The sequence below is a fragment of the Micropterus dolomieu genome, linkage group LG20, assembly GCF_021292245.1.
Source record: "Micropterus dolomieu isolate WLL.071019.BEF.003 ecotype Adirondacks linkage group LG20, ASM2129224v1, whole genome shotgun sequence".
Taxonomy (NCBI): domain Eukaryota; kingdom Metazoa; phylum Chordata; class Actinopteri; order Centrarchiformes; family Centrarchidae; genus Micropterus; species Micropterus dolomieu.
Window position 1 is genome coordinate 25,662,751 of NC_060169.1, and position 24,802 is coordinate 25,687,552.

Consider the following 24,802-nt stretch of genomic DNA (forward strand, 5'->3'; position numbering starts at 1 on the left):
GCTTGGCTCTCGACGCACACAAAGGAATCCTGTTGAATATGGGTGCCAGACCCTGGCTCAGCCTCTATCTGTCACGGCTGCCTTGGTATTAATGTCTCAAGTGGAGGTGCTGTACCTCTAATCTGAACCCCTTCCAGCTCAACCAGCCATGTAAAAGAAGAGATAACTCATTGGGTATAACTTCCAGCTCCACCCTGAGCAGTACAACTCAATGATGAAGCTGAATTATTTGCAGTGGATAAAGGTATCTGTAGGGAAGTAAAGTTTGCTAACAACTGTAGGCAAAATGTGATGCCAAATGCTTTTCCTTTACAACTATAGGCCAAATAAAAAGTGCGCCTAAATGATTCATATGAACCCAATTTGTCAATATGTATCATACCAAGTCAGCCTGAGCTAAGTGTTCAATTTTGACAGGCAGAGACACTGAGCAGACCTTTAGGAGACATGCTATGAAGTAAATTGCATTTGGGACCTCCCCAACGAACCAAGACGTACAGTCCCTGTCACGCTCACATTAACAGTGACTATTAGACACTTAATAATTAAAATGTTTTAATAATGGCACAGAGGGAGTCACTTTAACTGCATTAACATTACATGATCATTGTTTTCGTTCTCATTAACAAAGGGAACATGGACCAGTGATACATTAATGCTCTTTCGAGGCTTAAAACCATACGGGATCGACACTAACCAGGTGAGATCCCCAAGCTATGAGACGACCGTGGCATAGGTGACTTTTTTGGGCAACTCGGAGGCCTCATAGATAAAATGTAAATCTAATCTCTTAGGCCTCCGAGATAAGATTTACATCTACCGACTCCTGGGTAGAAAAAGATAATGACTTCGTTCCTTTCATAACATAATACTGTAATGGTAGAGTCACTGCAGGTATGCAAAGCTGATCTAAAATCTTTCATTCGCATTAAGAGAAGAAATTATTATAACTCACTGAGCACATGTACATTTATCAAAGCTCAGAGTTAAACCTTAATGTTTCATGTTTAACAAAAAACTTTGTTTAAATAATGTTTCAGTTCATATATTTCAAAAGCAAACAAACTTGTTTTGTGGACAATTCATTCATAAAAAAAGCACAGAGCTCCCAGCTTGGTTGGTCATGTTAGGGCTGTGTGCTCTATAATAGAGTACTCTTTTCTGTCAGGGCTGCACAGACCAAAAAGACATCAACAGTGAGGTTTTAAATGCCATTATTAAATAGGCTTTTCATTTTATAAGCCATTCATACATTGGGTAAGTATGTATACATTATAAATTAATTTTGTAATTGTAAAGCTGTTTTCAGTAGAGCACACATGTCCATAATATCTGTAGTGAATTTAAAGTGTCTATAATCAATATTCCTATATTGATCAATTGACTAATTGTATGTAAAATGTAAAATTCAAGTGATCTGTTGAGCAGTGTCGTGTGAACAACAGTACATCAAAGTACTGTTTTGTAAGTATTTGGAGGGGTTTGTTTTGTTTTGGGTTTTTTACCAGCGGACTGTTTGACCAATGATCAAATGCCATTTTCACCACACAGCTTTTGTTTACAATTTTTGTAACATTTGAGTTTTGCTTTGAAAAAGGCTAACCGTACCACTGGAAAACTGAAACAACATGTCATCCTCGCATTAGATTGATTCAGGAACCGGACCTTTAGGTGAACCCACAATTAATTTGGTGAACACAAGCATAACTCCAAATGAATGCTACTGTTGCCCTGTATCTTCTGGATTTCACTAAGTTTCTGTGGAACCTTTCTTAGATGTCAAGCTCCAACAGTACATTTTAGATAATTGGTATTTGCTACTCAACAGGTCTAACCAGGCATTGCCAAACATGTTAGCTGACTGTTACTGAAAACTGGATATATTGCGACAAAGTTCATTATCAATTTATAATTCTGGCTCCTTCTCAACATACAAACTTATACCACCTCCTCACATTGAAACAGGGGCAGACTGGGGCAAAAAAAAGTGGGCCGGGAATTTGTCTGTGGTCAGCCCACTCTCCGGACAAAGCATTTGTTGGCAGCTCTGGGCAGAGACATTTATTCCTGCATTCTTGAGAATTTTATGCAAGTACAGTACATGACAATATGAGCCATAAAAATACATTTTCAAAACTAGAAACACCTCTCTAGCTCTCCTCAAGTAAAGTAATCACCTCAGCTGAGCCCTTGAGTACAATCAATAAATAAAATGGAAGAAGTGGTCTAAGGCCTCCGCGTTTTGGCCCTGTGAAAAAAATCCACATTTAAAGGGGTACTGACTTCCTGGCTCTGGCTATCTCAAGCCATGTTTCCATCGACATTTTATTATGCTCATTTTGAAGTATCGCATTAGAAAAGGCTGAAAGAAACAGCAAAATTAGAAAAAAATCCTTAATTTGGCAAAAATGTTTTTAAGCTCGCTTGAGGTGATTTTTACCTTTGTCAAACAAATGTTAATGCGCTAAATGGGAGATGTAAACACTTTTGCCGAATAAGTTCTGACGTAGCAAACTTGTAACTCACGTCTGATCATCATTTCCGCTGTCGGCGTCTTGTCGGACTGTCACACTGCCTGTCTGACCGGGCCTGTTTAGTTTAGGTCTCTGTGAGTTTTGTTTATTGGTCTGTTCCGTATCTGTTATTTAGTATGTGTTTTGGTTCCATCTCTTGTGTTCTACTGTTTCGCCTTGTTTATTCTTGTGAGGATTGTTGTGCTGGTTCTCAGTCTATTTTCACTGTTATGTTGTAGTCCATATGTATTAGTTTGTAGTCTACGCTGTGCCTTTAGTGATGTTTAGTCTGTTTCTTGTCTAGTTTAGTTTTGATCCATGCCTGCTTTAGTTCCTGTCTCTTTCTGTTATTATCTGGTGTTTGGGTGTTTGTTTCATGCTTGGTGCCTGTCTGCTAAGTGTAATTGGGATCTCTGCCTGATTAGTCGTTCATTTGTTTATGATCATTCTGTGTCTTCTTGTTCTGTTCTGTTCAGTTATCTTAGTCCGTTCTGTCTTGTGGAGTTGCCTGTGTTTCCCTGTTACTTGATCTGTCTTGTCTGTTTTGTGTTTTGAGTTCCAGCTAGATCTAGCCTTGTGTTTTGCAACTTGTTAGTAACTGTCTGTTTTCCCCTGCTGTCTCTCTGCCTGCCTGTCTGCTATCATTATTAGTATCACCTGTTTTTGCTCCCGCCCTCCTCGTTAGCCTGTGCTGAAATGTGTGTCACTTCTGTTCAGCTGTTGCTGATTTGTTGTTGTATGTATGTATGTTTTCTCGCCGTGTGTCTGCCTGTTACCTGTCTGTTCCTCATCCCTGTTGCTTGTTGGGAGTATTACCTGGTGGATTGTTTTGGACTTTGCTTTCTGTTCCATGGACTTAGTATTTTTGTTGCTCGTTTGGATTACCTCTGTTTGTAGACTACCGTTGTTGAATTCTGGACTCTGCCATAAGTTTTGTTGGCTTAAATAACTACTCAGAAACTGTACCTGTCCTGCGTTTGGGTCCTAAAACCTGTTCCTGCCTGAAAACACGGCAAAGCGTGACACTGAACATTACCATTAGGCAAGGTAGGCAGCAGTTGTAGTGACTAGTTGTAGTGGGCAATTTCAACTAGATAGTAGCAACAGCAGAATGAGAATTACAGGGCCAACATTTATTGTTTTATTCTTTTTTGTTTCATTAACCCAGAAAAAGAACTGACTTGTGGTTAGTCCCTAAGCTAATCAAACAAAACATTAAACTGTAAGCCATCATATTAATGTCTCATTGAAACCTTTGTAACTGCTACCTCTTTTGCGACTGAGTTAATGGTGGAGGTAGCAGCGCCAAAAGAAAAGTGTGCAATTTTGAGGCACTTTACTGCACCTTTCTCAACCGACTTCTTTTTGTCTAGGCCAGTAACCACACACTAAGTCAATCAAGGAACATACCAATCGATTTTGAACTGCAGTTTTTTGTCACTATTAGTACTTTGTGGTTTATTGGCCCAATTGTCCAGTGGCCAAATGGGAAAAATTCCCAATATGTCACATGACCAGTCCATCAAACCGTAGTCACCCGCTTGGAATATGGGTGTCCTGGGTTCCAAATACTACTTGAGAGAGATGAAAGATCTTGAGGGCGTTTCTCTGTGTTAGCTGTTACCTAGTACAATGATAAGGAGTTTGTTAATATTATCAAACTAACAAACAGGTATTGTGATAGAAACTGAACTACTGGAATATGAGCTGGTATTAAAATACAGCATTTAATGTTTTCAATTGTCTGTCTGTCCAAGAGGCATTTTCTGATTCACATCTGAGTGGTTTTGATTATGAATGTTGTTTCTTTTCAAGTACGAGGAGGAGATTTTAAATGCTGCCCTATGGCACCAAAATCTGGGTATATGTTAAAAAGGGTCAATTTCATTGAGAACAAATAGATGTGGGAAGTATGACTGCATTACTGCTGTGGTCTGACAGATTCAGAACACGTCTCACACAGGACACTCTTTCAAGAGGCTCTGAGGCAGGAGAAAAATGCAAATAAATTATACATCATTCTTTAAAAAGCTTCTCAGGTTCTCTTTTTGAAACACATTTCTTAAGTGCACAGGATCCAGAGGTTCGCTTGGTGGAATAAATCCACTCAGGAGACTGTTGTCATGGCTACAGAAGAATTTTTTTTTTTGCATTTACATAAAAATACAGTTTTCTTCTGGTACCCTGACCTCAGATACTTGTCATGCTACTTGGGATAAAAATGGGTCAACAACAGAAATGAGAAAAAGAAGAGAAGTGGAAACAAGACCCACTGAGTGTCCAAGCTCAATCACTTCACTCCTCTTGAGAAATAATATTAATTATTAAATCAGTTTTTAGTACAAGATTGTAATTTACTAATATAAGGTAAAATAATGTCAGAAACAAATGCTTCTGATTTGCCAAATGTGAAATTCATTGGCTTTTTCTACATTTTGTCCGGAGACAAAGAAAAGTACTGATAATTTCTCTTGTTGCTCCTGCATATGTTATAAGCAATCAGAAGAAGACTTACGCTAGTTAGTCATGTGATAAACATGAGGACACAACTGAGATAGTCCTCTGGGAGATGGGGCACTACATCACTATGTGCTCCAAAGAACTGAGTAAAATAATCTACAGAACATCACAATTAATTCAGCAATCCAACGTGTAAGTATCATGTTATGCATGACTTGCTACATGAAGGGTAAATTAGCAAACATTTCTGAATAAAAAGCCCAACTCTTCAGGGAAATTGCTGCCACGGAATCAAGATTTTTCCAAATCCCATTGAAGTCACGTACATATTCATATTCAAATCTTGCTTCTGCAACAAACGCATAAAAATCCCGACCATGCATTTACAGTAACTTACATACATAGCTTTAAATCCAACACCCTGACAAATACCTTAATGATATAGAGCCAACAACGACGCAACAAATAATGTAACTAACGTTAGTTAAGTTGTAGCAAACTGGAACACATTTGCTGCTGTGAAGCTAACATGCAGAGAGGACGAGATGGTCCCAGAGCCAGCACACCAGCTCCAGACAACTCTTGTGCTAATATAGCTAACATCATAAAAACAGCATATTTTGGCAAACTAGAAAGTAAGCTGAATGTCTGTGGGCAAGTCATTTAATGTTACCTGACTTACAAATTATGGCTGGAATGGCTGGAATAGTGTTGTGTGGCTCGGTCCAACCACGAGGTTGTTTCCTATTTACAGAGCCAGGACTGTGAAAATGATCTTTTCAGCGCACACACAGAACGGACAGTTTACGGATTGTGAGGAGATATTCGCTGAATTAAAAAAAAACAAATACGTGTTTTGGATTAAAGTCGCATAACCCACCTTTAAGACATGTAAGTGCATACTGAGTAACTGAAAATTAATGATTTACACACCTACAAACTGTTATTTAATCCATGTGTGGTTTTCTTAATCTCCAACTGACATGGGCTGTTAATCATTCTAAACACAAACTTTTTGAATTAAATAAGAAATTTGAGTTGGGTATTGTGAAAAGCTAATACTATATTTATAGTGTAATATAATGAATATGTATGAAGGAATATAGACTAGAGGTAGACTATAAAAACACAATTTCCTGTCAGTTTTTTGTGTGTCCGACTTATTACTGTGTTTCATTCCAGCTCAGAATTGCTCCTGAGATGCCAAATGCAAAGCAGAACAGACAGACATGTAGAAATATTAATGGACAATAATGAATTCAATACTAACATTTTAATTTTGTCATTAATAAACACAAACTATCAGCATGTGTAATGCATCAATCTAAACCTAGTGGCTGTTGTGAAATATTCAAATTCAAATACATTGGTGTTTTTTGTACCAGTCTTCAACTGAGTCTGACTCGGTAGCCTTGGCTAAATCACAATCACTGTCCCGGCCAGAGCTCAGGGTGTCTGCCAGTGCGTTCTGGGGCCCCGCAACATTTCCATCTGGCGTCTGGGGAGTCGCACATCAATTGCTCTCAGCTAAATGCACTCACATATGAATATTTCAGTACAATTTAATGTTTCAGCTACAGCCCCAAAGGAGCAGAGCATCAATTTGTGAACACAGTTCTCCTAGAGTTAAAAGCCAGGCCGGATAATACAGTATGAAAGGCACTGTCAATCTAGAGGGCCTTTTTTTCACTTGAGAGATGGAAAAAAAACAAAAAACCCAGAAAAGCAATCCCCTTTGCCTTCAGTATCCAGCTGCATACAAGCAGCTTTTCAAAGTTTCCTCTGGAAAGCAGGCGACTGAGGCAGCAGCAGGCAGCTTTCGCTTCACCACACACACACACACACACACACACACAGTTGTGTTTCCACCATTTCTCTGGACATTACATTGACTAACATTCATTCCCTGGAGACTAACCCTAACCATAACCACGACTTACCTAACTCTAACACAAGATTTACCTTATGGGGACTTTCATTTTGTGGAAGGAAGGTGAGTCCCCACAATGTGACTGTATAAATAGATTTATGTCTCCACAACATCAGTGATACCCGCCCACACATACACACACACACACACACACACAGCTGGCGGAGGGAACAGGTCAGGGAGTCTTGCACCTGCTGTCCTGTTAATAAAATACCCCAAAGTGATGCTGAAACCTCTTCCTTCACACAGCAAAGCTTCCCTCAGGTGTGAGAACATGAGTGCTTTACAAAACACGCAGATTGTGACACAAGTGAATTAATCGGCTGGTCAGTAAACAGAATACCATGGAGCACATGGCAGACAACTACAGCCTGGACTGTTGTACATATTACATTAAATTACCCAGTAGCACTAAGTGCTGTGTTGTACAGCCAAGAATGCATTCAGTGCTTTGTCTTCAGGGTACAGCTGCAAGTAACCATTATTTCCCCATCACACTTTTATGCAGCCAAAAAGTAACATATTGAAACTGATTCTTTTTTTTTTTTTTAACGACTAGTCGATATTTAGTTAAAGACAAGGAAAAGCAACAAATCTTCACGAGAAACTGGAACCAGGGAATGGTTGCCACCCCCCCCAAATGACTCTAATGATAAATTCATTAACAAAATAGTTGCGGATACATTCAGTCAGTCGACAGATCAATTAATCACCATATTGTTTCAGCTCTACCTCAGGAAAATAAAAACCATAAGAATAACGTTTTTAATTAATTAAAAATGCGTAACTCATGAAAAGAGTTATGCACATGTTAAAATGGCAAGGATGCATTTACAAGTAATTAGATAAAAATCCTAACAACTGCTGCACTTGCATTAGATTGCATTATATTGTAAGGTAATTGCCATGTTGTTATTTAAAACAGCTACATCAAAAACTTCAGTGAACTGTAAATGCAACAAAATGACTAATAAATATGAATCCGTTAATAGTAAAACATAGTGATAAAACTGGACTATGGATATTTTATATGAATACTTTCTCTGTTTGGTTTCAGTGGACAAAAAACTCTTTACAGACCAACTTTTCCAGTGTTTTCAGAGGAGGTAGACAGCATTGTTTTGACTGGTCTAACTTACTATGATCATCAGACGTTAAAGACATGTTCCTTTTTAAAATCATGACTGTGTTATACTGCAATGTGCAGTATAATATCGTTTAATGACTTTCATTTAAACACATTTAAATGCACTGGACAATTTGGACACTTGACCACTTGAAATGTAATTAATGGTGGTTTAAAGCTCTAAATGATTTACCAGAACCAATAGTAAGTTGGCTTTGAGTGCTCTGAGTCAAGTCTCGAGTCAGCCCAAAGTGAAATTAATATGAACACTCAGGTTATAAGATATTAAAAATGTGTAAACAGATATCTCTCTTATGACCTTAAAGACAGAAAGGTCATTACTTTAAAGACATAATTACAGTAGATTTCACAATAAATTGTTCACAGCACTGATGGTATGTCTGCATGTTTTTTTATTTTTACTGGTCCTCAGAAATGCCTCAGCGAGAGAAAAAAACCATCACATGCAAGCGAGGCCATTCTGAGAGGGGAACCATGTTGCAGATTTATAATTCATAATTCTTCGGAGTTAATGCAGTATTCACATGATAATTAGTATTAATTTTTGATTGGTGCCTCGGGGCAGTTCTGCATTGTTGGGCTAAAGAACCTGTGCCATTATTACCTTATTAGTGTAACTGTCAGCCGCCTGTTTTATTTTACAAATGCACATCTTGTATTTTCTCATCAGCAGTTCTCATCAGGGTGAAGCAGCAGTCTTTTTACTTATCAGCAGCTTTAACAAGAGGCTGTGTCACTTAAATGAGGAAAGATGCATCTCTGTTTAGACAACTATAGACAATGCATTATGTACCAAGAATAAACTTATAAAATGTGTAAAATGTTATCATTTTAAATTAAATCTACAAACGAAATGGTTTACAAAATGTTAATATAAAAGTTGATATAAATCATTAAATATCGAAGTGTTTTTAAGTTTTTCTGTCTTTCAATCTATCAAAGTACAGTAATTATGGATCCCTTGGTACAAGTCAAATAAACAGTGTGTATGGAATTAATGACTTACAGGAACAGAAGCCTTTCAGGTCTGGCTGACCTACAAGTCACTGCATTTCAGTCAAGATGATGATATGATAAAACTTTCTCTCTCTCTCTCTTACAGACTCTTAAACACACCTACCTTTTGCAGGCAAGAGAGTGCCACACACACACACACACACACACACACACACACACACACACACACACTTAACAAAAATAAATATTCATGCAGAAAGCACACACACCTTCAAGAAGAAGAAATGGACTTAACACACATAATAGCAAAATACCTGCAGCTTTCAGTTCACCAGCCAGTTCAAACGGCAGCTTGTCCTGAATAAACACAAAAACATAAAAGTCAGCAGACACGTGGTTTGAGTTTAGAGTCCCACTGAGACCTTATATACTATGACTGCAAGTACTGTACTTGTGCTGTTGATGCTCCAAACAGCACACGCTGCAGTGTGCTTTTTTCTTCTTGTTTTAACATCAATAGGCCATGACAGGTCATAAATGAATAAATCAACGTATGCAGTGAACACATTTCCCAGCCTGCTGTTCCAAACTATGATATGATACAAACAAACAACAAAGGGTATAGCTGGTTGAAAAGCGTCTTTTTTAATTATTTATCTGATGTGGCCATTATGTGATGATCAGACTGCTGCCCAGTCTCTCTTTAAGTCATTAATTTTTTCGTCTCCAAGCCATTTTCCATATTTTGTACTAGTTTTTATAAATTAATCTTAAATAGGGACATAAATTAGCTCGAAATTAAACAGTTACCAAAATATTTGTATAATAGACAAAAAAACTTCCATTGCACATATTGCAAAGCAAAGGTTTATTACCCTGTGAACCTTCTCCTTACACTTCACTGTGCACAAGGCATTCACTGCAAGATCTCACACATCTCCGTTTTTAATGTGAAAAAAATAAAGATGCTCCAACGGACACAAACAAATTGGCACAAATTCAGCTGAATCAAGCCTGGGGAGTTCGAAGGAATTGGCATGGTAAATTACTTATAGGTCTGACAATGAAGGCAACATGCCACAGAACCTTAAAACATTCAAGAGACAACGAGTCACCATGAAAAGTTTGGTAATGCAGCCCAGGAAAGCCCCCCTGAATTCCAAACAAGAACATTTTGCTCTTGCCAAACTTTAAGTGGATGATTTCAGTCACACATATATATTTCATGAGGTTAATGGGCCCCATCAAACTGTGATTAGAGATTCTTCTGGGACGCTTTCATGCTAGAGTGACAGCTAGGATGGCTGGGCTTGATCTTCTAGTCATTAACAGGTCACAAACAATAATGCTGCATGTGATGTTTCCTGTCACTCTGTACTGAATGTATATATATGTACCTATATGAAACACTCATAACCTTAACGCTTGACCTGCAGCATTAGCGAAACAGTGAGTGCATATAATCATTTAGTCTATGTTCAATATTTTAATCTTCTGCACAGGCTTTACATTGAGGGTAATGCTATACAGCATGCATAAATAAGCCACGGTGTCATGACCAAAACTTTGCTGAAAGGTTTAATGAATGATTAAGTGCAACACAATTAATGTAATTAATCCAGGCAGCCAGAATAGTGTGTTAAAGTAGCCTCAGGTCCTCCGTGTGGTTTGTATTACTTTCCCTAGTCCCCTTTACATTTTTATTGTTGTTTATGCCACTTGATGCATTTTTCAAAACAATGCTCCCCTACATGGTCCTGACAAAGGTGCCTTGGGATCTGACCTCTGTGATGTCTGAAATAGTAGCCACATCCAGCTTAGCAGACACTCTGGGGAGGAGATTCTGCAAAGGGAACCACAACATGTTTAGGCTTACAAAGCTCTCACAGATCTTTAGCGATAGTGACTGAGACTATAAAAGTTAAAGTAATGGTTATAGTGAGCTCTCTAAGGGCAGGGTGAAAAGGTTACATAAAAGCTTAAAAGAGGTAATGCTCAGTCTGGTTTTAAAAATATCTGCAGCAAATTATACTATTATATCACTTTTACAATAAGAAATAAAGCTTGAATATGATACTACTCTCTCAACATACACCATCCATATAGTCAGGTTTTAAGTGACTGATGCAAGTGAGTGAGTCACATTGAATTAACCACATACTGCACCTTGTTCTAATACTAAATAGAGTAAAGCCTAGCCTAGAAATAAAGATCAATATGAGCTGTAATAAAATACCTATGATTTAGTTTAATGCATCCTAATTCAATTGAAATACCATTAGATCTATGAGCTGACAGTTCTATTGAACAAGCACAGATTACAGAATGAGATCACTTATTAAAGAGAAAAAAAACTTTTACATACATTAGAACATTGAGACATAATTGTTGAAGTTCCAAAATCCAATATGAATAATACAATATTTTTTTAATATACATATAAAAACATATACATAACAGAGAATGATTCTACGGAGAGTTAGACCTAATTTACTAAATGTGAGTGTGAGCAGATCAGGTTCAGTAGCCAGCAACTTTAACACCTTTTTCTTCTTCTCTTTTTTTCAATATTTGATTTTATACCAATAATAATGAGACAGAATTAAACTGATTTCTATGTCCCAAATTTTATTCAGGGCTGAGGTTAACAGCTCTCAAAAGCTAACCTTCACAACATCCTCACTTCCAGAAATTAAAGGTCTTCATCACTGTGACATTAATTTCAATATTGCATTTTCTAGACCTGAAAAACAGTGATTTTATGACATATACATCATGAGACAGAGAGAATTTTCTCACTTAAGACATCACCTTTTTTTGGCTACTGAAACATTACATGTGACAGATTGATGTTTACTTAAACTGATTTTAAAGTGACAAAATCACTTTAAAAGCTCTAATCACTAATGTGTGTTAATTCAGTGTGAAGGGCAGGGAGACATCCAATATTTCAACAAATTAAACTAACAAATTTGTATGTCAGCATGCATAATAAACTATAACAACATCAATTATAATACTCAAAATCCAGCATAGGAATAAACATTAAATTAAGCTGAAGTTGTGCCAACTAGCATCTTCTTGACCCCTTTGACACTACTTGCCCCAAAGGGAGGAAAAAGCACTTATTGCCATTTTACAAATAATCTTAGTGAAGTTATGCCAGTTCATGTCCTAACAGAACTGACTACCTTCATGCCAGCTGTGGTCTAATTATAGCTCAGGTATCACTTTTTGTTTTTGCACTCTTGAATGGTCTGTTAGGTTGCTTCCTTTTCCCAATGACGGTGTACAGTTAGCACATTTCTGTAAATCACCAGTACCCATAGGCATGGACAAGTTTGAGCATACAGCTGTAAGTATTCTTTGTATTCCTGCTGTTCGTTTAGGTCCTGTAAAAATACTGTAGGCCTACCTTTACACAATTGGGTCCGTTTGTTGTTGTACTTTGCAAAGGGCAGGTGCTCAGGAAGAGACTGGCCCATAAAGAAAGTTTTAGACAATTTTACTTCATTCATTGAAGTGGGGCATGCGATTCTGGAAAAATCCAAAACCATGACAAATACCATCAGAGCAAACAATGACACAGCAAGTAATGTAACTAATGTTAGCTAACTTGGGGGTTAGCAAGCCGTGGCTACAGTTGCTGCTGCAAAACCAACATGCAGAGAGGACACGACTGTCCACAGCTGGTACACCATCTCCAACCAGTGAAAGCCTACTCAGAACTCTCCTGCTACTGTAGCCAACATCACAACAGCATTATGTCTTGGCAAACTAGAAAGCAAGCCGAATGTCCACGGGCAAGTAATTTGTTTCCTGACACACAAATCATGGCTGGAACAGCTGGAATAGTGTTGTGTGGCAGAGTGCGGGCCACTTTCTTTGTTTTCTATTTACAGAGACAGGGCTGTGTACAAATTTTTCAGTGCACACACAGAAGGGACCGCTAGAGGACCTTGAGGAGACATTAGAATCGCATACCTCACCTTGACTAATGTGTAGACTAGTGAGCTATGGTAATGTCCTGTTTGAAGAATTAATCAAAACCTAACATAAATATGTGTTTTTTAATAGACCAAGCATACTCCACATCCATAATTGGCTTTTTACAAGTAGGCCAATATTGATGCTATGTGAACAGCTACATTTTTTATATCCAACCGAAAAAATCCCATTCCCTCCCCCCTCCCCTCATGGCTCCAGTCCCCTAAAAGAACATTTTCGTGCGCAGTGTGTGGGCAGAGTGCGAGCAGGTCGGCAGGTAGGCCAGCCAATGAAGTGATTGGCCATGCTTATTATATTAGACAGTCCTGACAGCCACGGAAACATTTTAATTTTTGTGTCAGAGCATTTGATTGATTTATTGCTTTCAGGGTGTACAGAGAACTCCTCTCTTTATATGTCAAAACATTCTTCAGAAATAAATTGCTAGCTTTAACAGTAGTTTGCGTCTCAGATCACCTGTAAGACAGGGTCGAGGGATAAAACCCGACTGGTGCATCCTGATTTGACCCTGCAATAACACATCCACGCTGGTAATTAACATCCCATTTTGTGGAAGCAAAATAACCACATAATATGTACATGTTTGCCAGGTCTCGTGAGCAAAGTAGCCAAGAGTCTGGATCAGTCCAATCAAACCACTATTTTAAGCTGATGGAGCTGCGTTTAAAATTAATCATTGATTTGTCATTAATCAAGAAAGAAATTGTTTTTTTTCAGTTGCGTTGTTTTGGCATAATCAGAGTCTGCCTATATTGGTTTAAAAAATCTCAGGTGGCAAGTGAGGGCATGAGTAGGAGGGTTTATGATGGATTACTGAGAGGAAGTTCAAATGGAGAAGAGGCTGTTTGTTTGCTTTAACTGTTCTACAGGATGACAGAAGAAGAGACACAGGAGCAAGACAGTGCAGCAAACATTGGCATTGTGCTGTATTGTTTGTTCTTTTCACTCTCAACATGTGAACAGACCGAGACTCTCAATGGAAATGCAAGTTTTTAAACGATATCACGTTTGTGAATTTAATTACTGAACCCAAATTGAATCTTACATACAGGCAACATATATCCTATATTTATTTTCACAGCACTGTTTTTTTTAAAAAGTGATGTGAAATACGGATTTCTACTAAGACTAGAAAATTTGATTTAGGCCTAGGCTAATTATCTGCAGGAAGGATTTCTGCTGTTGTTGGCAGATAGATCATCTTACGTTTAGGTCTATCTAATGTGGACCTGTGAAAGATCATAGATATCTGACACTTTTGTTAGGGTCTTCAGTTACAGAGCGGACGATAGATTCATACATTGAGTTGAAGTCAAATCTACCATGCTCAGCTTGAAGAACAACTCTCCCCCCTTTTCATACCAGTGTAGTTCTGGTTTTCCTCCAATAGATGGCCTTGTTCTCGAGTAGATGAGGACGGAGGTGAGGAGACTTGACCACTGTCACTATGATCCTGCAAGGATTTATTGTTTCGTGTTTATTTTCTAATAAAAATATTAAGGCAGTAATCTGCATTGCTTTTGACTCCAAGTCAAAGACCAACAATGCGAATCTTGGATTCTCAAGAAATATCGTTTGGTTTTTTGACCAAGATATATTGAAGAGCTGAAATCAAAAATAGATGTAAATTTATCGGAAGCGATCTAAAAAAAACGCGTCAGGGGAGCAAGACTCAAAGCCTTCTTTTTTTTAAACATGTAATTATTTTTCATCAACAATAGCCTTACATATTTCTTGTAAATAATGACTTATTTCTTCATCGTGTGACCAAGAAAGGTTACCTTCAAGGTAGAACTTAACAAAGTTGTTTATTTGTTTTTTGTTTTTTTGTGGTTAGTAGTTTCAGATGAAGCTTTTAATCCACCGAGGATGATAATGTGATCATGTGCATCTTAAAAACTGCATCGATTGGTGTTGCATTTGAAACATTTTCCCTCGCCTTGAATCTTTGTTTGAAGAAACTAAATATGAATATCTGCACTCTTCTTACGCTTTTGTCATAAATTTACACTGGTTTTATTTTTTACAGGTTGAGGGAGACGCGGTAGGGTGATTGGAGAAGTCCGACGTTGACGTCATGACGTCAGAGCAGCGGCGTGTGGGACCCTGCATCCTCCTCGCCCGCACCCCCATGTCCGGAGAGACACACGTTATCAGGGAGGCAGCCGAAGGGCCAGTCATCTCCTCACATCTTTTCTGCATCTGCCACAATCCCCTTTATCCTTCCTGTATGGTGGATATTATTTTCAGCTCTTCTTTCTTGGGTGATATGGGGGATCATTCCAAAAGTAAGTAAGCTAAACTGCTCGGTGGAGTTTTAAGTGGCAGATTTTGTTTTCGTCGCAATGGCATTATGCTACATGAGATGTTCAGCAGTGCACCGATTGCTTTAGTAATTTTCTTAATAGTGCAATATTGTGGGATGGTTATTATTTCTTTGCTTGTGCATTTCGGAGGCGCTTTTTAGACATGAATCAAAAGTATTTTGCTTCAGGAATACTGGCAAAAGTCTTCATCTGTTACATAACCATCAAGACTTGTCCAGTCTGCAAGAAATAGAGGAGTTCGCAGCAAAACTGAGAATACAGGCTGGGTTTTAAAATAAAAAAAAAAATGCTGCAGTTTTTTATGATAGTGTGTTTATTTGGCTGCATTTTCAGTCTGTGGTTACAATGCTGTGGGCTCTTTGCAGAGAAGCCAGGATTCGCGATGTGTGTAGGATGTGGAAGTCAGATCCATGACCAGTACATACTGAGAGTCTCTCCCGACTTGGAGTGGCATGCAGCCTGCCTGAAGTGTGCAGAGTGCAGCCAGTACCTGGATGAGACCTGCACTTGTTTCGTCCGGGACGGCAAAACTTATTGCAAAAGAGATTATGTAAGGTAGGAGTTTGGAAATATTTACCGTATGGGCCGAATCATGTTTAGGCTACTCATTTTAAATGTAAAATTAAACATATTTAAATACAATAAGAATTAAATTATAAAGACGCCAAATCTAATTACGAAAATTTAGAATTAAAACGAATTTGGACACAAAAAGAAAAGTGCACAAAAAGCAGAATAATACTTTGGTAACACACGGGTTAAAGGAGTAGTTTAATATACAATTTTACACACAAAAAATACACGACACCATTTTGCTATCCATATTAAAAAATATATAGCAGAAGAGTATTGAGATTTAGCACTCGCAACTCTGAGCAACCAGCCGAAACTTTTCTGTTGTTATTTATTACATTTCTTCCCAGACGTTTAAAATCTTTTGACCATTTCCCCCCAATTTTCCAGGCTGTTTGGAATAAAATGCTCTAAATGCAACCTGGGATTCAGCAGTAGCGATTTGGTGATGAGAGCCCGGGATAACGTGTACCACATCGAGTGTTTTCGGTGCTCGGTGTGCAGCAGGCAGTTGCTACCGGGAGACGAGTTCTCCCTGCGGGAAGACGAGCTGCTGTGCCGGGCGGACCACAGCCTGCTGCTGGAGAGGAGCTCCGCAGGAAGCCCCATCAGCCCCGGACACGTCCACTCCAACAGACCGCTGCACCTGGCAGGTCCGGTTATTGTTTCTGTTATTCTTATTTTTTTTTATTTTGCTTGAGACAATTTAATTATTTATTATAACACCAGAACACCATAACTGGCAGATTATTCTTAAATAAAAAGACTACCGTTTAAAGAAATGTAAGAAAGAAATCCTCATACTTTCTAACAAACCAAACAGTTTAAAGTTTAGATAAACGATATGAAAATTTTATATTTGAGATTTTCATGTTTTGTAGTTGTCGGGCTTGTAGGATTGTGTTTGTATGCACGCTTGTGCGTGTAGGCTAAAGTGTGTGCTGCGACACTTCTTTAGGCTTAATTTCATAATTGATCTCATTAGCGCTAACCTGCTCTGTTGCCATTATCTGAATAATCTGGTATTTGAGTGCGTGAGACTGGGTTGGTGTGTGCAGAGCTGTCATCCTGAGGGCGCCTGCCAACAGAAAGAGAACGAGTCAAATGTGTGAATAATGTTCACCAACTTCCTGCTTAACGCGCTCAGTTCAAAAGAACTTGCACAGCTCAGTGCAGTGACAACAGGCCTGCAGCGTGACACCAGCAGGATGTCATATTTCATCTGCGTTTTCCAAATTTAATGGATTGTAGATTTGGAACAAAGAATAGCCTCCTGATGTACGGTAAAGGGTTGTTAGGCTGACTTCAGACAACAATGCAAGACGTGAGTGGTTTATTAATTGCAAAAAGCAGCCTAAAAAATAAATAAAAACATTTTATCATAAGTTCAAGCTATCGAAATTCACGTGAATTACTGTCTTTCACCTCTGACTATTATGGATCAGAATTGTGTTCTTATTTGTATGCAAAATGTCAATCAAAATGGATATTTGTACTCTGAAAACACAGAAGCGAAGCGAAAGGAGCTTCTCAGAAATATTGATGGCTTTTTTTCCTCTTTTAAGACCCTATCATCATTCGCCTAAGCCTTTGATTTAAGTTACTGCAGACATTTTTCTCATAAAATGAATGTCGGACTGATAAATATTTTTGGCCTTTCCATTTAAAACATAACAGTCCAAGAGATATTAAAGGCGAAACAGCAGATTGACATTAATGAGCTGCAAAGCAACTGTATCAAAAATTGAAAATCTCTGAGGCCTCCAAGACAGTTTCTGAACGACAGTTTCTCTTCACCCCGGCCTCAACAGATCCGGTGACGGTGCGGCAGGCCCCGCATCGGAACCACGTACACAAGCAGTCGGAAAAGACGACGCGGGTCAGGACGGTTCTGAACGAGAAGCAGCTGCACACGTTGCGGACCTGCTACAACGCCAACCCGAGGCCGGACGCGCTGATGAAGGAGCAGCTGGTGGAGATGACCGGCCTGAGCCCCAGGGTGATCCGGGTCTGGTTTCAGAATAAGCGCTGCAAAGACAAGAAGAAGTCCATCTTGATGAAGCAGCTCCAGCAACAGCAACACAGTGATAAGACTGTAAGCATCTTCGTAAGTTTGGCCACTTGATTACTATCAACCATTTATTTGTTCTTTATTTCCGTTTTGATTATTATTTAAAATCATGGCCAGGATACATGTGAACTTAATTTACCCAGTTTTATTTTGTTTATTTCATTTATTAGTGTGTAGTAGATGCAAGACAGATGAACATAACTTCATAGCTTAATGATGTTTTCAATGAAAATATCATGATTTTTTGGTTTATATTGGTGGTTGTTTGCCCTATGATTATCACTTGCAGGTTACCCCCCCCCCCCCCCCCCCCAACCAGTAAAGTAGCCTATGATATCACTTGAAATGTCATTTTCTAAACTTCAGCTTTTACTCTACTTACACTAAGACACAGCACACCAGTTCCAGTTGTGCTCCAGAGCTATTCTGTATTCAGACTTTAGGTCATTGAATAATGAATCAACTGCTTTGGCTTCAGTTGCTTGACCTGAATGACAAAAAAAACATCCTCTCCAAACAACAGGCTTGTTCCACATATCTGAAGCATCTCTTGCTTTAAAACCATCGTTCAATCAATGCTCCACCCCAAGAGAAAACCTTTTTTTGGAAAAAGTGCTGTCTCAATTTAGCATTTTATCTCAGATGCCCCTTTTGCCTGAGAAAATGTATTTAGAAAACATAGGTTTCATAAGGCCAGTTTTTTTTCAGTTCTTGCAAAAGTGACAGATTGGTGACAGAGATTTTCTTAAAGAACACAGACAAGTGATCCTTATGCTGTGTTTCAGAATCTGCAGGGCCTCACAGGGACGCCGCTTGTGGCCGGGAGTCCTATAAGACATGAGAGCACCGTGCAGGGAAACCAAGTGGAGGTTCAGACCTACCAGCCTCCATGGAAAGCCCTGAGTGAGTTCGCCCTGCAGAGTGACCTGGACCAGCCAGCCTTCCAACAACTGGTGTGTGTGTTCAGGACAGACTGAGTTAGATGTGAACACTAGTGCAGTTTACATGCACTGCAAACTGGAATCTATCTATCTATCTATCTATCTATCTATCTATCTATCTATCTATCTATCTGTCTGTCTATCTATCTATCTATCTATCTATCTATCTATCTATCTATCTATCTATCTATCTATCTGTCTGTCTGTCTGTCTATCTATCTATCTATCTATCTATCTATCTATCTATCTATCTATCTATCTATCTATCTATCTATCTGTCTGTCTATCTATCTATCTATCTATCTGTCTATCTATCTATCTATCTGTCTATCTATCTATCTATCTATCTATCTGTCTATCTATCATGCATATTTTGCAGATACAGACTTATGCGCTCTCTGTTAAATTATGTTGCTTGTGTGAATGCAGACATGCCCTAAGAGAGTACATGGATGTTCACATTGTGTATCCACGTCAGCAAAGACAGAAAATATTTCAAAATAAAAGCCTGAATAATTCGCAAATTCTAACACGTTATTTCTGTCTGTTCAGGTGTCTTTCTCTGAATCGGGCTCTCTCGGGAACTCCTCTGGCAGCGACGTGACTTCTTTGTCCTCTCAGTTACCGGACACCCCCAACAGTATGGTACCCAGCCCGGTGGAGACGTGAAACGGGGCCCCTCAGACCAGTCGGTCCCCGCTCCTGCAAGGACAATTGCAGCATGATCCCCATGGTCCCCTGCATGTGACCAGCTCATCACATCGCCCAAACAGGAGAGGGTTTTTTTGCCCCCTGCCATGTAGGAGATGGAACAAAGAAAGCACCAATTGACTCAGTTTTTTTGTGGAGCTTTCATTGACAAAAAACTAAGCAGAACAATTGTTGCATGATTTGATACGGAGAAAGATGATGTACAGAAGACCTCCCGATGGATATACTACAACAAACCTTCCCTCAAAAACAAGCTGGAAACATTTCCATGTCGAAAACAGCTGCGGTTTCATTGTGATCATATTGTGTCTTGTTTCTTCAACATGAGAATTTTTTGATACATTTATTGCGTTGTCGAGTCCAGTTGACTCTTTGTCTTAAGGTCAGAGCATGATAATCTGCAAACCTATTCGTGTTGTAAAATACTTTATCTTAAGGGCAGGATACAGGTTGTTTGAGCTTCTCGGACAAAAAGTAAATTATTGTTATATTATTTATTGTTAGGAAAGCGATTCGTAAAGGGATTATTAACTGATACAAAAATAAAAACCCTGAATACATAAAGTGTCTTGGTGACCAATCTATGTACAGATGCAGTTTTTTTTACCCATCAATTTAATGTCGCTTTGGCATTTGCAAGCCAATATAATAATCATCTAATTTATTTGAAAATCCAGCTCTGAAAACAGTTAATTATAACTGTCCATGTTTCGTTGCAAAAGTATGACGAGAAACAAATTAATTGCACGGACCTAATAAATTTTTGTTTTCCGGGGAATATATGGTGGCAAAGTCAAATTCACTGACTGAATCCAAAGAGGCGACAGATCGTTACTCCTCATGGCAGCGAGTCACTTCCGATTTGGGAAACGTGTGCAACAATGCAGAGCTTCTAGGGTCGGTTTGAAGAACAGATTTAAAGCGTTAAAAGTAAAACAAATATTAATTCCAGTTGCTCTGAATAGGTTGTTTGTCCTGTTCAGCAGTTGGCCCACCTGAATTAAAGTCTGGAGGCTCTGTTGTCTTATCATCGCCCTGCATCTGCGGTGTTTCCCCCTTCGGTTATGTAGCAGTGGTCATTTACTATCTTGGGGGCAAAAATCTGCTGTAAATTGTGCTCGGTCCAGTTACTCCGGTTGAGTCACAAGCTGGTCTAGACAGCACGGAGGGATCGGCGACCTCTTATCTAGTCCTGGCATCACCTACAAGCGATACACTGACTGAAGCCACAACAAACTAACTAAACACCCCCAACCCCCATAGACACACACACACATATACTAATCTCCCAAAGCCCCTTGTATGTGGAGCAGAGAGCAGCTCGTAAAGGGTCACTTCTCCTCCTCCGTTTATTTTCCTTGAGTGAATTGCGTTATTGCGCGCGGGCCAGCCGAGTTGACAGCTCAGGCTAAATGAACTAAATGAACTGACCTCCTTTATACGGTGTGCTGGACAAAACAAAGCTGCACCGAAGACCCTGCTTTTCAGATAAACATAATTTATTTTTCAAGTGTGCATGGGAATACACGCCATTAACAATTTCTCGTTATTTACTTAAAATCTTATTTAGATAAAATCTGCTCTGAAATGTTGTTTTATTATTCCAGGAGTGACAAAACCCACCAATCGGGTAATTTAACTTTTTTTGACAAAAATGTCATGTCTTTAATGGCAAGAACATTTGTATTGTTATTAAATTCCTTAAAACAGCTAGAAACAAATGGGATTATCCAGATGCTCTGATTTTCCCCACTTGCTGTATTTTAACAAAATTGGACTCAATAATACACCAAATGATTGATGAACATATTTTCATATTTTAGCATTTTCACTGTAAAAACAAACAAACAAACAAACAAAAAAACCACAACATATTTTTTTTTCGTTTGGTTTTCACACTGGTAGTGTCTTTATGGGAAGTTTGAATGACAAAGGACAGATAATACATTTGTAACTGAGCTATTTCAAATAAGATAAGTAAACAATGCTAGCAGATTAAGATAACAGAGATAAGTGAAGAATAACAATGGCGTTTACAGACAAGAATGCGGGCCTATTAACTCTCCTTTAGCAGAAACTCACTGTGGGGCCATATATGTTTCCAAAGCAGCTAATTTCCAGCATGGATACTGTATATAGCTCACCCCCTAAAAGACTCACATCAGAGAGATCACATTAAAAAGGAAGATCACATTAAAATTAACTGAAGCAATTCTTACTTTAGGTACACAAAAAAAATCTGTGTCATGCAAAGATATATATATAGCCTATTGCAGCGACTTACACCACCAAGATAAAATATGGGCAAAAAAGAAGAAAGAAATGTCAGGAAAGGCTCTTAAAAATGTTTTCTAAAATTCAGAATTATGTCAAAAGAAAAAGAAAAAACAGGGCAAATATAAAGGCAGATAACAATTAAATGGACCATTACTTTCACTGGTTTCCACTTAATGTTTCCGCTTCAGCCATTCCTTTTGCTCTGTGTTACTCACACAGATCAGAGATCACCTCCTCTGACAGCCATAAAATGACGCTTGAGTAGCCTACCTGTAGGCCATGATCCTCTATCAGGCCTATCAATAAGCGTTTCCCCTCTGTGCCCTAAACAAGAACCAAAATAAACACCAATGACCCCAGGAGCACACGCGCGCGCGCGCACACACACATACACACATCTCTGGCTACAGTATCTGCACTCATTGGATCAGTATTTTCAATAGGCTGCGTGGATGGCCTAATTGACCTGGTTTTGTCTCATGTTTAGTATACCGCGCCACTGAGGAGCACGCAGAGTACGCAAATATGGAATTTATTTATCACTTTTTTGCCCGAAACCCTGAAACACTTTTGCTTCAGCCACATTATTTAGGATTAACTCTGAACTGTGTCGGGTTGCCACAACGCAACTCAATGCCGTCAGAGAGAACGACACCGTATCATTAATGATTAAGAGGACGAGTCCATTTAAAGGTGTGATGTAATTCTGTAATTGGTGGAAGGGTGGACGTAATTAGATCACCCAGCGTGCTTGGGAGGACTGCAGCGCCGCCCACGACCTCGAGTCACTAAACTGTCACTGACTGACAGCCACATGGATCATTAAGACATGCTTTAATCCATGTAGACTAGTTTTTTTTTCTTTGTCAGTCTGTGTGGCGGGAAAATAAATAAAAACTCAAAGAATAGACCCTGACACCTTTGAACAGGCTGCACTTTGTTTCACAGTTTCTTTTCTTTCCAATATTCAACATAATGCTTCTTAGTATTTATGATAATTTATATATATATATAGCTGTGTACCCATGCATTTTTAGGCTTTTAACTAACCAGACAGAATTTTATTTTGAGCTTTGTTTAACAGAAAAACAATTTTAATTTTATTATTATTTTCTTTTTTCTTTTTTCAGCATTCTGCATTATTTTTCAGGCCTGACCTAGGCTTTGAACACCAGCCTCTATTCCTTTTCTCTAATGCCTTTTTGGAAAGTGGAAATATACTGCTTTGGTTCAGTAGGTGCAGAGGGCGTGATGATGTGCTGCCCTTCAGTGGTAATACAGCTTTGGGCATATAGCTAGCTCAGTTGCCAGTTTATTAGGTACACCTGGCAAAAATGAATACAGTGTAATACAACAGCCCTGAAACCAATGCTCCCTTTATGAAGGTTCTAATGTTCAGCTTTTGTTGTTAGAGAGGTGTTGAGACAACTTTTCAGTTATTGCATTATGCTGAGATGTGTTTCTAACATTTTGTCCACCCCATTTTATCATATTAGAAACACTTCTCAGTGTAACTCAGTGTATTGTAAATGTTTGTCTCCAGAGCGTTTACACCAAACTGACAGTTTAATATTTTCACCATTGTTCACTAAACAAAAATGACTTGATGAATTGTTCAATTTCCACAAGTTAATTTTACAATTGAGCTTTAAGATGTGCTGACACAATGGCGAAAGTATATCATTTATGGAAGAAAATCAATTTGTTTTGGCTTAAATAAGGTATTTTAATCTTACATAAACAATTCAACATACACAATTGCGTCATATTTTATTTGAACCATTCGTAAATGAATCTCACATCCTGTGTTGCCATTGGCAGGTCACAAATATGAGCCTGGTACTGATTCATCGTTTTATTTTTCAGATATAAGTTCAGATATTTACAAAAGCTTATGGATTTTGGGGGGGCTTAATATGCAAGAAAGCCGTAATGTACAATCATGGCTGAAAAAACAAACAAACAAACAAACAAACAAACAAACAAATCTCTGTCAACCATGTCAAGCCAAATTGACTGCCTGAAATGTGTAAATAGAAACATTTTTTAATGTTTTTATTTACACACAGTGAAAACTGAAAGTAAACCTTTTCATTTTGTTTAAAATAGATTATTAATATTATTATTATTATTGTTGTTGTTGTTGTTGCTTGGCAGCGATGATTTTTGTAATTTCCAATGTAGCCACACACAAAATATCTTCGACCATCCATGTGCCCATATGACAAATTACAAAAGAACATTTTCATATTTAAAATTTAGAAATTGTACATTTTAGTGCCAGCATTGGGAGGATTGGTCTCCTATAAATTGAAAAATGCTCAAAAAAAAAAAAAAATAGCTACATGTTTTCAATAGGTTTTATTGTATTCCTGACAATTAGCATGCAACAGCATTTGAAGAATTTGTCTTGAGACTATTGAATAAGCATTACTGACTTTATGTAAAAATAAGTGTGTGGGATTTCTGTGGAGGGTCTGTGAAAGTTTAGACACTCAGGTCCACTGTGACCTTGCTCCTCCAGTGGGGGCCACCAGCAGAGGAACTGCCAAGACAAACTTCAAGTCCAAAACTCTCCAGGGAAGCACTCGACAGGTTGACTTAATGCAGGGTCTGAATTGGGAGCTTTTTTTCTGCAATAGAAAAAGAAGGGGGGTAGAGAAAGTGTCACACTTTAGTGGAGACACAACAATGACTGGGCTGATGGTCTCAATAGCTGATGTAAAATCATTCCATATGGGATGGATTTGAAAAATAAAGCTGTCTGTCTCATGCTGGTCCTCTGCCTAGGAAGGCGGAAATGAGAAATTGAGAAATTATAAAATTAGTGACTCACCACAAAACAGGATGTACCAAAATAAGAGACAGCTCTTTGTTCTTCTTCTGC

The 24,802-nt window shown here is 38.5% G+C and overlaps 1 protein-coding gene and 1 long non-coding RNA gene across 2 annotated transcripts; one reads left to right on the forward strand and one right to left on the reverse strand.

Annotated features, from left to right (window-relative positions):
• Positions 1 to 10,624: 10,624 nt before the first annotated feature.
• On the reverse strand, positions 10,625 to 13,086 carry LOC123958523. The gene is made up of 3 exons (XR_006822092.1): positions 12,997 to 13,086; positions 12,423 to 12,483; positions 10,625 to 10,850 (listed from the first exon to the last, which is right to left on the reverse strand). It is a non-coding gene; the product is annotated as an uncharacterized LOC123958523 (long non-coding RNA).
• Positions 13,087 to 15,128: 2,042 nt separating this feature from the next.
• On the forward strand, positions 15,129 to 20,144 carry isl2b (ISL LIM homeobox 2b). Its single transcript, XM_046033038.1, has 6 exons — positions 15,129 to 15,303; positions 15,708 to 15,897; positions 16,306 to 16,568; positions 17,727 to 18,022; positions 18,772 to 18,939; positions 19,480 to 20,144. Exons 1-6 carry the CDS (start codon positions 15,147 to 15,149, stop codon positions 19,594 to 19,596), a joined length of 1,191 nt encoding a protein of 396 aa, XP_045888994.1. The 5' UTR covers positions 15,129 to 15,146; the 3' UTR covers positions 19,597 to 20,144.
• The last annotated feature ends 4,658 nt before the right edge of the window (positions 20,145 to 24,802 follow it).

Bases quoted from the DNA above. Each gene is read 5' to 3' on its own strand.
- isl2b (XM_046033038.1), top strand. From the start codon at position 15,147: ATGTCCGGAGAGACACACGTTATCAGGGAGGCAGCCGAAGGGCCAGTC. The intron at 15,304-15,707 runs GTAAGTAAGCTA...GGCTCTTTGCAG, and splicing joins TATGGGGGATCATTCCAAAA to AGAAGCCAGGATTCGCGATG. The intron at 18,023-18,771 runs GTAAGTTTGGCC...GCTGTGTTTCAG, and splicing joins ATAAGACTGTAAGCATCTTC to AATCTGCAGGGCCTCACAGG.